The sequence below is a fragment of the Oncorhynchus masou genome, chromosome 13 (assembly GCF_036934945.1).
Source record: "Oncorhynchus masou masou isolate Uvic2021 chromosome 13, UVic_Omas_1.1, whole genome shotgun sequence".
NCBI lineage: Eukaryota > Metazoa > Chordata > Actinopteri > Salmoniformes > Salmonidae > Oncorhynchus > Oncorhynchus masou.
Genome location: NC_088224.1, coordinates 43736828 through 43750844, shown reverse-complemented (window position 1 = coordinate 43750844; position 14017 = coordinate 43736828). Strand labels below are relative to the sequence as shown.

At 41.8% G+C, this 14017-nt stretch overlaps 1 protein-coding gene across 1 annotated transcript; it reads left to right on the top strand.

Moving 5' to 3' along the window:
- Positions 1-303: 303 nt before the first annotated feature.
- nrm (nurim) lies at positions 304-6021 on the top strand. Its single transcript, XM_064983972.1, has 4 exons — positions 304-631; positions 2601-2794; positions 2922-3098; positions 3488-6021. Exons 1-4 carry the CDS (start codon positions 481-483, stop codon positions 3791-3793), a joined length of 828 nt encoding a protein of 275 aa, XP_064840044.1. The 5' UTR covers positions 304-480; the 3' UTR covers positions 3794-6021.
- The last annotated feature ends 7996 nt before the right edge of the window (positions 6022-14017 follow it).

The window sequence follows — 14017 nt, the reverse complement described above, 5'->3', positions numbered from 1 at the left end:
ATCAACCTACTTTCTGTTCTGTATTAATTGCTTGTGCAAACGATTAGCGGGGCTTTTTTGTTGGTTCCTCATGAGCTAATAGAAGGGCCCGTATATACGCTGTACCAGATATCTTTACTCTGAATAAACTGTCGCTTGTCATACAATCTACCACCTTGTCTGCATCGATCCTTGACCGGCTCACCCTTCATCACATCTCTTATCAACAGTCTCTACTCTTCAAGTCTCACTCAGGTTAACAGCGACATCGAGCGTTAATATTTGTCTCCACCGCTCACCTCCCGGAAGAAACTACCGACAGTAGTGAACATTTTTGCTAAAGCAGCAGGGTCAGTGCTATCTGGGATCCTTGGGACGGACAGGTAAACGCTATGGTTACGGTTAAACTACGTCCCAAGGATCCCGCACAGCACTGATCAGAGAGGAAGAGGCGATGCCTCTCGTTCTTTCTGCCTAAATCAGGAAAAAGTCCATATTGAAATGGCGTCAGTCACTGCTCGTGGTATGACCCTTTGCATCTTGGCGCTGTTAAACTTTGTCTTCGTTTTTATAACCGGTGCAGACTTTGTTCGTTTCATCTCATTTCGAGCGATATATCATAACATCACTGGAGAGTCGCCACTGTGTCAAGGTATGTTTCCTGGCTCTTTGGCAAAGGGTTGTGTGTTCATCAGGAAAAGTAGCACATTCTAGTCTCAAACTATACAAACGGTTCACAGCTGTTGCAACTTCCGGATGTATTGTTTCAGTAGCAAGTTAGAATGTTTTTATTTGAACGGTTTATAAGCGCAACGAACATGCTTTTGCGGCACAGTCACAGCGCGCCGGACCTCGGGCTCGAAGGTCGAGGGTTCGAGACCTGCTCCCTGCTGTTTCATTACATTGGTGTCAGAAGTGATCGGACCTTGCGTGTGCTTGGCCGGTGAGCGTGTTCCTGTAAGACGTAGAGTCGCAGGCTAGCAGGAGGACGGAGGGAGTAGTGTACCGATCCTGCGTTTATAATCGCGGAAATCGACCCTGCTGCACGAGCATGCTTTTGCGGCACAGTCGATAGCGCGCCGGACCTCGGGCTAAAAAGTCGAGGGTTCGAGACCTGCTCCCTGCCTGCTTCATGACAATACTTTTGGACCTGGAACCGAGACCGTAGAAAAAAGTACTGCAGTCGAAATCGAACGCTGTGGTGTAACGTTAATGTGCCTGTGCAAAACAATGTTAGCTGAACATGGCCCGGTTTCCCAAAAGCATCTTAACTTAAGGATCGGACTTTTTTTTTGTCTTCAATTTTCACCTAAAATGACATACCCAAATTTAACTGGCTGTAGCCCAGGACCTGAAGCAAGGATATGCATATTCTTGATCCCATTTCAAAGGAAACACTTACAAGTTTTTAGAAATGTGAAATGAATGTAGGAGAATATAAAACATTTAGATCTGGTAAGAGATAATGCAAACAATAAAACATGCTGATAATATAATATCGGAGTCAAGGCACAATTTAGATTTTGACCACTAGATGACAGCAGTGTGAGTGCAAAGTTTCAGGTTGATCCAGTGAAGCACTACACAATATTTTCTATGAAGTCTGCCCGAATGTGCCGAATTGGTCAATTGATACATTTTCAAGTACATAACTATAGAGAACATACATTTTGTATTACCATATAATTTTTGTAAGTTTACACACTACCAGGAATGTCATACAAGATGGATCATTAGCTCATACACTAACTTTCATACATCTAGATGACCAGGCGGGGTGGGTGTGGAGCAAGAGACAACAGGGGTTCAAACTGTGGAACCCAGTTCCTATATTTGACTATAACAATAGATTTTATCAAACAAAACTATGCTACATTTTATCCCTGGGAACCTCGGGATGACAAATCAGAGCAAGATTACTGAATGTAAGTACATCATTTACCTTCGGAGGTGATTGTATCAAACCAGTTGCCGTGATAAACGTTTTTTTGTTTTTGTGAACTCTCCTCAAACAATAGCATGGTATTTTTTTCACTGTAATAGACACTTAGATAGTTTAATTGGATAGTGCAGTTAGCTTAAATTCTTGTTAATCTTTCTGCCCATATAAGATATGTCTATGTCCTGGGAAGTTTGATGTTACTTACAACGTCATTCTAGTCACATTAGCGCACGTTAGCAAAAAGCGTCCCGGTATCTCAATAAATAAATGGGGAGGCAGGGTAGCCTAGTGGTTAGAGTGTTGGACTAGTAACTGAAAGGTGACAAGGTACAAATCTGTCGTTCTGCCCATGAACAAGGCAGTTAACCCATTGTTCCTAGGCTGTCATTGAAAATAATCATTTGTTCTTAACTGACTTGCCTAGTTAAATAAAGGTAAAATATAAGGACACCAATCTCTTAGAGATTAAGGCTATGTTCATCATTAGAACCAATGCTTTTGGGAAACAGGGCCAAGACTGGTACCCTCTGACTAACAAGATCACATCAACAATGGGAATTCATCATTATACTTTGCTCCAAGACTTTGTTGTTGTCTTGTACTGATAATCACCAACACCTAACCTACCACACCATATACTTATCGTATCCCTCTGTCCATATTTCTATACTTTATATAGACTCTGTACCATGGTCTGTAGCTTTGCGGGACAGCTCTGTTCTCAAGTCTGTGGTTGTGGATCTGGGGCTTCTGGCTCTTTTTATTGTCCAGCACAGCCTATTGGCCTGGGCTCCAGTCAAGCAGGCCTGTCAGTCTGTCCTGGGGGTACTGAACCGGGCCATGTACTGCTCCACCACTGCTATGGCTCTCCAGGTAACACACACACACACACACACACACACTGTCATTTATAAAATCTTATGGTCTTAAAAAAATGAGACAATTCAACATTTAAATACCCCTTTTGCTGTCCTACTTCACTGTCTTGTCCCTGTTCTAGATATTGATGCATTACTGGCAGCCTGTGACGGAGGCTCCCTGTCTGTGGTCAGTACGTAATGCCCCATGGAATACCTGGTTCCCCCTGCTCTGTTTCACCCTGCACTTCCTCTGCTGGTCCATCATCTGCAGTATACTGCTGATCTTTGACTATCCTGAACTACTGGGCATCAAGCAGGTGAAGTAAACTCATGCAGCTGTAACAGAGTAAGATTGCAGTCACGTGATTGCGATCAGAGGACCACTAGTTTGAAGCCAGTAAGGGGACAGGGACAGTGGAGGAAGTGATACTGTTCAATTTCACACTGGTTACACCAAAGCATTTTCATGCATCACATTTGATCATTGTCCCTCTCCCACACATTTGTAAATGTACAAATACTACTGTAATAGGGCTACAATTTTAATAATCTGCATAAATTCTGTCTGATGTGATGCCAAAGCTGTAATTAGTCAGCAATAGAATGATTAAGAATATCCTTCTGATGAAATGTAAATAACTGGTTTAGTATCTGCAATAAGTAATTTATCCCGGTCTCCCTCCATCCTCCCTCTTCCATCCCTCAGGTTTATTATGAGTGCCTTGGTTTGGGAGATCCTCTGTCTCTCAAGTCCCCCCGGGCTCAGCGTCTCTTCGCCCACCTGCGTCACCCCGTGTGTGTGGAGCTGGCTGTGGTGCTGTGGCTCCTCCCTGCCCTGCCCCTGGACAGGCTGCTGCTGGCGGGGAGTCTGTCGGCCTACCTGGCCCTGGCTCACTCCCTGGATACACAGGACTGTGCCTACCTCAGTGTCCAGCTGCATAGCAAACTGCGGCTCTTCTCTTTGCCACAGGATGGCACTGCTCAGAACAATGACAACCACAAGCAAGAGTGAATTGAAGTCATGGGTGTTGTAAGCTAGGTTTCCATCCAATTGCCAAAACATAAGAATATTTTAATATGCACATTTTCCCACCAAAGATGTTTCTGTCAATTTGACTTGTTGGGGATTAAATTACTTTTGCGGTTAAATTCCGATGTACAGAATATTTGTAATTTTAAAAAAGAAAGTTAAATGGGTTTCCATTGCATTTTAAACTCTACTGATGGTATTCACTCAAAAAATTGCATTATATGGCGTGGACTTTACTCGCATGAAAAGGTTGGATGGAAACCTGGTTACTATTGAGAGCAATAGTAATGGCATCTTTTTGATATCACTAACTCCGCCATAGCTCGTTGGTCAAAGCCTATGGGGAAATTAATGTTTTTTTTTGTCTCAACTCTGAAAATAAGGTCTGTGGTAAACACAGGTTTAGGAGATCTTATAGGTTTTGTTCTATTAGATCGTCTTCATCAGCTGATGTCAATTTTGGTTAATTTGAAGCATTAATGTAATCAAAACAAGCACATAAATTCCAATTTCCACTCAAAATTTTCCAAATTGAAAAACATTGGAAGAGAATTGGCGTAAGGATTTCATTGTACTTTTTGAGTTGACTGGAATTGACCCCAACTCTGGTTATCTCATAGAACACAATGTGTAAGATCTTCTAAGCCTGTGTTAACCTCAGACTTTATTTCTGGTGTTTATCCCAAAACCCCATTCTTTCCCCTTATAGGAATGGCTGAATGAACTAAAGGTAACTCATTTCTGTTTTTTTGGGGACTACAAGCTGGTGAGCTTTATTACTACACATACATGAATGGGATCAGATGGGATGTTTGTGTGGCTGCACACAGCAATTGACAAAAGTACACACTGCAGTTGTTTGTTAACTTCACTTGGTAGGGGTAACACTGTTGATTTTAGAAAATGATAAGATTCAGAACATCTGTAAATATGCCACCAAGCATTTAGGCATAGCTTTTAACATCAATGTATTTGTAAGTAATTACTCAGAATATATATATATATATATTTTTTTTTTTAATCTAAAAGAGTATATTTTTATATAGCCTATGAACATAACATTACATTTTACATTCCACCACCAAGTGCTAACTCATAGCCCTTCTAGTAATTTAATAGGATCTCTATGTCATAAACTGTCAAACTTCCAGAAATGGCAGCCATATTGGTCAGGGAGAAATCCAACCCAGTCTAACTGGAATGAATGGCAGTAGAGGTACAATCCTAAAGGTAAGGCATATGACAAGAAAGTGTGTGTGATAGAATTATTGTCAACCTAAAATATTGTCATAATTATAAATTCTGTTTATACAGGTTTTCTACACATTTTCTGTACAAATAGCCTCTAAAATATATGTAAACATACCATAAATGTCTCCTTGGGAAGCTGTGAGTTCTATTATATGATACAATATCAGTAGGCTACTTGTTGCATTTACAACTTGTCTAAGTCCTATCATCAACTGATTTCAGCCAGTGAATGGCTGTGGGATGTTGGCATATTGGCAGTTAATTTGAGGGGGGAAATCATTCTGCTAAAACTGGCTGGCTAGCTAGCTAGCTAACAAACACAGTGCAGATAAATTCTTCAAATTATTTATTTTTTTACATTGTCTTATCACTTCACTGGCAAACCATGGTTGACCAACTTCCTGACAAAAATGGCTGACCTATATCCCATCATAAGGTTCATGGCCATTCTAGTATTCTAATTATATATGCCAACTGCTGTTCCACACTGTATTATTTTCAAAATTGGATTATGTCAGTGCTACATTTTGCTGTTGTCTTTCATTTTGTTGTATTTGTCCTGTTCCTTTCCTATTTCCCCACACACATTCTGTCACATTTTGAGGGTGTCTTTGTCTTATCCTTTTCTCTCCATCATCATTGTTTTTATATCCTTTGTGTTGCAGTAAATCAATGTATAATTACTTGAATAGCTGAATTCCTTCTAATACCAACTGTGAGCATGGATTATAGGAGAGGATAAGGTATTCATTGTTTATTTTATATAGGTCTAATTACAGTATTTTTAACTACATTCATTATTTTAATAAGATAATATATAGGTGAAACTACCTTAGAGCAAACTGTTCATGTGATGCCATATTTTCATCAGTTTTGTACCAACACAAGTTCTTTGTTACACTGGAACAAATTATAAGCAACTAAAACAAAATGTCTCAATAAATACAAGTCATAATGCATTTTTTTTCTATTGTCATTTTTTCTCATTTTTTAGAGTTAATTTAAATTTGATTTAGGCTCTTACCATTGATGTTGGCCAGGACTATTCAACTCTTACCCTACGAAGTTCAGAGCCTGCTGGTTGTCTGTTCTACCTGATAGTGAATTACACCCATCTGGTGTCCCAGGTCTCAATCAGTCCCTGATTTAGAGGGGAACAATTTTTTTTAAAAAGCAGTGGAACTGACTTCAAGGTTAAGAGTTGAGTTTGCGAGATGTAGGCTATTCTCTCATGCATGATTCCTCCACTGTCTAAACTGGGAAAGTTTTTTAAAAATCCAAGAGAAAATACTATCAGATTTTGGAACCTATCGTATAGGATTTTATCCTATAGGATTCCAATACAAGAATCCAGTAGAAAAACCATATCAGATTTTGGACACGGTTCTATTGGACTGTTATTCCCAGATTCCGTGTGGTTAGTTTGAACAGGACGTGTAATCCGACTCTCCCGGCTCATTCTACTGATTTCAACCAGCTATATTTTGGAGTGATGCATTTTGATTTGGTAGTCGCCGAAACGGAAAGAAAAATGCAACACTTACAGTACCAGTCAAAAGTTTGGACACACCTACTTATTCAAGGGTTTTTATTTATTTTACTATTTTTGACATTGAAGAATAATATTAGTGAAGACATCAAATCTATGAAACAACACTGTCTTGACTTGACTATCATTAATCTGGTGACTTATTTATTTATCAACTATGTTTAATTGTACATTTACATTACATTTAAGTCATTTGGCAGACGCTCTTATCCAGAGCGACTTACAAATTGGTGAATTCACCTTATGACATCCTTATGACATAATTGTAACTCAATTAAATGAATCATATAACAATTAACTCATTAGGAATTTGGTGCACCACGGGAAAATGTTGTTTAATGAGTTACTATCTCCCGGCTTAAACTCTAAAGATATATAGATATCTCTTACATCAGTAACAGTCACTTATTAAATCATTACTTCATATCAGTCTCATTCTGAACGTCACATACTCCTTGATATCTGCAAGAGCCCTAACCTTATTGATGAATCAGCAATACACCAATTGGCGTAATTATTTATATAGTAACTACCTAAATAATAACACAGAATACACACACACAAACACTTACATGAGATAAAAGTCCCTAGTGGACTGACAAGATATGATGGCTTGTTACAAAAGGGAGGGGTCAATAGAACCTTTGAGGAGGGGGATACTGTCACGCCCTGACCATAGAGAGCCCTTGGGGTTCTCTATGGTGCAATAGGTCAGAGAGTGACTAGGGGGTGTTCTAGTCTTGAATTTCTATATTGGTGTGAGTATGGTTCCCAATTGGAGGCAGCTGATGATCGCTGCCTCTAATTGGGGATCATACTTAGTGTGGTCCTTTTCCCACCTACGTTTGTGGGATATTGTTTTGTTTTGGCTCAGTGTCATGTGCGCTACGAACTGCACGTTTGTTTATTCTTTGTTTTTTAAGGTTCACTTTAATAAATATGTGTAACTCTACTCACGCTGCACCTTGGTCTGCTCATTATGTATACGACGAACGTGACAGAATATCCCATCACTACAGGACCAGCATACCATGGAGGTAAAGGAGAGCTGGACATAGGAGGAAATAATGGGTTGATGCGAGACCCTTCCTTGGCGGGAGTCGCCAATGAGTATAGGAGGACAGCGACGACGCCGGGGTCCGCGGCCACAGAAACCCCAAGAATTTTTTGGGGTGGGGTACAAGGGGCTGCAGGTCGAGCCGAGGAGAAAGCCAGAGACCGTCGGGGAGTCGATGGAGATCGGAGAGAGATGTTGGTTAGGTGTATTCTGCATGGCATTCGCCCTGAAGAGCGTGTAATCAGTCCGGTGCCACCTGTGCCGGCTCCACGCACCAGGCCTCCAGTGTGCCTCCCCAGCCCGGTATGTCCTGTCCCGGCTCTCCGCACTCGCACTGAAGAGCGTGTCATTAGTCCGGTGCCACCTGTGCCGGCTCCACGCACCAGGCCTCCAGTGCTCCTCCCCAGCCCGGTACGTCCTGTGCCGGCTCCCCGCACTCGTCCACCAGTGCGTGTGTACAGTCCGGAGCTTCCAGCGACGGTCAACGGTCCGGAGCTTCCCGCGCCGATGCCATGGCCGGAGCCTTCCTCTGCGCCGGTGTCCAGTCCAGGCACGGCGTTGAGTCCCACTCCATGGCCAGAGCCTTCCTCTGCGCCGGTGCCCAGTCCAGGCACGGCGTCCAGTCCCGCTCCATGGCCGGAGCCTTCCTCTGTGCCGGTGCCCAGTCCGGGCACGGCATTCAGCCAGGTTTCAGGGTCAGATTTGGGGTCTGGGCGGGGGCTACGTCCTGCACCGGAGCCACCACCGACGCTAGTTGCCCACCCTAACCCTCCCCATCCAGGTTCAAGTTTTGCGGTCAGAGTGGGGTTTTGTTTTGTTTTAGTGCTATGTGCACTATGAACTGCACGTTAGTTTATTCTTTGTTGTTTTTTGAAGGTTCACTTTAATAAATATGTGGAACTCTACTCACGCTGCGCCTTGGTCCGCTCATTATGTATACGACGAAAGTGACACAGTTGTGTTGTGACAACGAAGGGGTGGTATACAGAAGATAGCCCTATTTGGTAAAAGACCAAGTCCATAGTATGGCCAGAACAGCTCAAATAAGCAAAGAGAAATGATAGTCCATCATTACTTTAAGACATGAAGGTCAGTCAATCAGTCAATCCGAAAGTTTCTTAAAGTGCAGTCGCAAAAACCATCAAGCGCTATGATGAAACTGGCTCTCATGAGGAAAGAAAGACCCAGAGTTACCTCTGCTGCAGAGGATAAGTTCATTAGAGTTAACTGCACCTCAGATTGCAGCTCAAATAAATGCTTCACAGAGTTCAAGTAACAGACACATCTCAACATCAACTGTTCAAAGGAGACTGCGTGAATCAGGCCTTCACGGTCGAATTGCTACAAAGAAACCACAACTAAAGGACACCAATAATAAGAAGAGACTTGCTTGGTCCATGAAACACGAGCAATTCACATTAGACGGGTGGAAATCTGTCCTTTGGTCTGATGAGTCCAAATTTGAGATTTTTGGTATCAACCGCCATGTCTTTGTGAGACGCAGAGTAGATGAATGGATGATATCTGCATGTGTGGTTCCCACCGTGAAGCATGGAGGAGGAGGTGTGGGTGTGATTTGATGGTGACACTGTCAGTGATTTATTTAGAATTCAAAGCACACTTAACCAGCATGGCTACCACAGCATTCTGCAGCGATACACCATCCCATCTGGTTTGAGCTTAGTGGGACAATAATTTGTTTTTCAACAGGACAATGACCCAAAACACACCTCCAGGCTGTGTAAGGGCTATTTGACCAAGGAGAGTGATGGAGTGCTGCATCAGATGGCCTGGCCTCCACAATCACCCAACCTCAACTCAATTGAGATGGTTGAGTGAAAGAATAGCAGCCAACAAGTGTTCAGCATATATGGGAACTCCTTCAAGACGGTTGAAAAAGCATTCCTCGTGAATCTGGTTGAGAGAATGCCAAGAGTGTGTAAAGCTGTCATCAAGGCAAAGGGTGGCTAGTTTGGAGAATCTCAAATAGAAAATATATTTTGGTTTGTTTAACACTTTTCTTGGTTTCTACATGATTCCATATGTGCTATTTCATAGATTTGATGTCTTCACTGTTATTCTTCAATGTAGAAAATAGTCAAATAAATAAAACCCTTGAATAAGTAGGTGTGTCCAAACTTTTGACTGGTACTGTAAGTGTTCCATTTTTCTTTCTGTTTTGGCGACCACCAAATCAAAATGCATCCCTCCAAAATGTAGCTGGTTGTCTTCAGCAGGTTGTCCTCTAACACGTGATGCAAATAATATTTCCAGTTTCCATGTGGGTTTTGAGTTGTGTTAGTTTCAACAGCCTGATCAATATGAGGGATTCAATGCCACTTGTCAACAGGGATTTGGTGCATATGCAGGTGCTCGTTTAAAAAAAGACTCAATTGTGGCACATGTACAGTATGTGTAAGTAGTACATTTTATGTTTATGATTTCAATATTTCATAAACTGTTTTGATTTGGACACTTCAAAATGGTGTTTTGATATTGGGCTATTTATCAAAGGTTATTGTAAACAGGAAGCAGCAGCAGCATCATTTTCAACTTATGTTTTAGAAATGTTATTAGAACTTTCAACATTAATTTCCAATAGTATTCTACTTATTAGGTAAAAACTGCTGAATGAGTCCAAAAACTTGATGTGATGTGACTTATTTTGATGACCTGAAATCATGAAAATGGGGTTGACTTGCCTGTAATAAGACACATATTGTATATTTATCAATAACAAACAAGAAAAAATATAACTGCTATAAAACATATAACTGCTATAACAATACAGTGACTCAAAAACAACAAACAAATGTTTGTTAGCTAGTCAGCTGACAGGCAAAATATGGCTAACAGTCGTTTTTTAGCTAGCATAAAAAAGCATAATATGATGTACAATGACAAAAACACTAACACTTACGAGCTTGTGCTTGCTGTGACATCATCAGTCACTCTTAAAGGTACCTGGCATAGGCCCATCCACTTGGGAGCCAGGCCGGCCCACTGGGGAGCCAGGACCAGCCAATCAGAATGTGTTTTCAACACAAAAGGGCTTAACTACAGATAAAAATTCTCCTCCATATCCCCGCAGTTGAAGAAGCCGGATGTGGAGGTCTTGGGCTGGCATGGTTACATGTGGTCTGCGGTTGTGAGGCAAGTTGGACATACTGCCAAATTCTCTAAAATAACGTTGGATGCGGCTTATGGTAGAGAAATTAACATTTCATTATCTGGCAAAAGCTCTGGTGGACATTCCTGCAGTCAGAATGCCAATTGCACGCTCTGTGGCAGTTTATAGTGGCCTTTTATGTTCCCCAGCACAAGGTGTGTAATGATCATGCTGTTTAATCAGCTTCTTGATATTGCACACCTGTCAGGTGGATTATTTTGACAAAGGATAAAATGCTCACAAACAGGGATGTAAACACATTTGTGCACAAAATTTGAAAGAAATAAGCTTTTGTGCAAATGGAAGATTTCTGGCATCTTTTACTTCAGGCCATGAAACACAGGACCAGTACTTTTACTGTTGCATTTATATTTTTGTTCAGTGTATAATTTTATAGGTTTGTTTAAGAAAAATATGTTCTAATAGGATTCTGATTGGGGTGACAAAATCCTACAAGATTTATCAAAAACCTATTGGATCCAATCAGATTACTTTATTTAAATGTATTTTTTTACCTTTATTTAACTAGGTAAGTCAGTTAAGAACAAATTCTTATTTTCAATGACGGCCTAGGAACAGCGGGTTAACTGCCTGTTCAGGGGCAGAACAACAGATTTGTACCTTGTCAGCTTGGGGATTTGCAACCTTTCGGTTACTAGTCCAACACTCTAACCACTAGGCTACCTGCCACCCCAATTTTGATTTCCAATAGGATGCCAATATGATTCTGATAGAGGTAATACAAAATCCTATAGGATTGGCAGAATTATATAGGGTCCAATAGGATTACTTTTGATTCCCAATAGGAAAACACATAATCCAATAGAATTCCAATAGGATTCTATAGGAAATTGAGAACCCTATAGGACCCAATATGATTACTTTCCATTTCAAATAGGAAAAAAGTTGTCCAATAGGATACCAATAGGATTCTGATAGAGGTGACACAAAATCCTATGAGATTGTGAGAATCTTATGGGATTCTATCGGATAAATCACAATTTTTTACTTGGGAATCCACCAGGGAAAACCGGTTGAAGCTTTTCACATCACCTAGGATAATTTGCATTATCTCAACCCTCATGTTCTGGCTGAGGTGACCCCTTCTTTCTGTCTTTCTTTCTTTCTTTCTGTCTTTCTTTCTTTCTTTCTTTCTTTCTTTCTTTCTTTCTTTCTCTCTCTCTCTCTCTCTCTCTCTCTCTCTCTCTCTCTCTCTCTCCCTCTCTCCCTCTCTCCCTCCCAATTAGAGGGACGAGGGGGTGACCGGCAGACGGGAGTCTTCTTTAAACGCCTTTTCTTGGGACGGCCATTATGGTGTGTGCCACTAACTCCCCTGATGGAATTAAATGTAATTAGTGGATTACAGTAGTCGGACAGCACTACAGTTGGGGAATATTTACTACCAATGGAGGTGTTTCAAATTGACATGCTCTTATTCACAGTGTAGTCGTCATTAAGATAATCGAGCTATTAATCCTGACTTTTTGACAACATCGATTAATCAACTATATCGGAAAGCTTTAGATAGAGACCAATCTTCCAGTTGGTGCTTTGAACGCATTAAGAACAACGGGTGGCGCACAGTCACCCGTCATTGAGAAGCTGACTCCTCTCAAACCAACACAGAGGGGGATATAAAGCATTACTGCGGAATACCCAGGATTTGGTAAGTTTGGAAAATTATTTTTGAACATTTTTTGCATGCATGCTTAAAACGAGGAGTGCGTAATTGTGGTGAACGCTTGGCTTGCAAATGTATAGCTACATGCAGACCATTTACATTACATTTAAGTCATTTAGCAGACGCTCTTATCCAGAGCGACTTACAAATTGGTGAATTCACCTTCTGACATCAGTGGAACAGCCACTTTACAATAGGCATAGTTGGTATGTATGTTCACTTTTTATGATTAGAGAAAGTAACCATCATGGGAGGAAGAAACCTGTGTAAAATGTCACCCAGTAAATAGGCTACGTAGGTGAGTTACATAGCCTCTACACATGATATAAAGTACAAAGTAGGCCTATTAATAGGCAACATTTCAATATAAAGTCTATTCTGATTTGAAAGCAAAGTGACGCACTCATTTTTCTCCAGTTTTCTATGATCAGTTTGAAAGGGAATATGCTATACAATTTAAATCACAACATATTTTTATTATAATTATTACATGTGTCCTTTTTGACAGACCTGTTGCCAGAGCGTTAAAAGAAAGGAAGATTAGGCAACTTGCCAAAAGCAAGACCTCTTCTCTGTTATGTCTGTCTCCTCTTTACCGGAATGGAAACAACTCCTGCTAGAGCGAAAGAGGAGGGAGGAGGAGGAGCGAGAGAAGAGAGAAAAAGAGGAGGAGGACAAACTCGCCAGCATGCCTGCCTGGAAGCGAGGGATCATCCAGAGGAGGAGAATGAAACAGGAGAGTTTCGGGGACAAGGAGAGGGAGGGCCCCCTCCAATTCAAGGAAGGCAGGTCCCCCTCTGACCCTGCGAGTGACCTGGACAGCTCTACACTAGTGCTGCTGGGAAGTGAACCACCACTCAGCCCAGACATCACAGGGCCTTGGCTGGATGAAGAGGCTAAACCGCAGAGTCTGGTGTTAAAGGAGACCATCATCCCTGTCGGACAAAACTCATTCATTCGCACACATGGCGGATGGAGGAGGGGAAGAGAAGCAGAGAGGGCTGGGGAGTTGGGCCACGAGAAAGGGAATGAGCAGGAAATAGAAGTAGGGAGAGAGAGGCAAAAGGAGAAAGAAAGAGGCCATGTCAAAGGTCATGATGGAGAGTCTGGGAAGGGAGGAGATATAGAAATACAAATAGAGCGATACAGGGACAGGAGTGGGGGCAGAGAAAGGGACCGGAATGGGGGCAGACAAAGGGACAGGAATGGGGGCAGAGAAAGGGACAGGAGTGGGGGCAGAGAAAGGGACAGGAGTGGGGGCAGAGAAAGGGACAGGAGTGCCGGGAGAGAGACGAGCCGGGATACTGTGAGAGACAGGGAAAGGGATTGCCCGAGAGGGAGAAAAGAGGAGGAGAGGGAGGAGGGAGACTCAAATTCTCCAACCCCCAAGTACTCCTATCCACTAGTCCCAGGCCTTCGTACTATCAGAGCAGACAACATCATCATTATTGAACAGGACAGAAAGGGAAGTGATGAAAGGAGGGGTAGAAGGAGAGAGT

Excerpts from the sequence above, each read along its gene's own strand:
- nrm (XM_064983972.1), top strand. The coding sequence starts at position 481 with ATGGCGTCAGTCACTGCTCGTGGTATGACCCTTTGCATCTTGGCGCTG. Across the intron at positions 632-2,600 it reads AGAGTCGCCACTGTGTCAAG|ACTCTGTACCATGGTCTGTA; the intron begins GTATGTTTCCTG and ends TACTTTATATAG. Across the intron at positions 3,099-3,487 it reads AACTACTGGGCATCAAGCAG|GTTTATTATGAGTGCCTTGG; the intron begins GTGAAGTAAACT and ends TCCATCCCTCAG.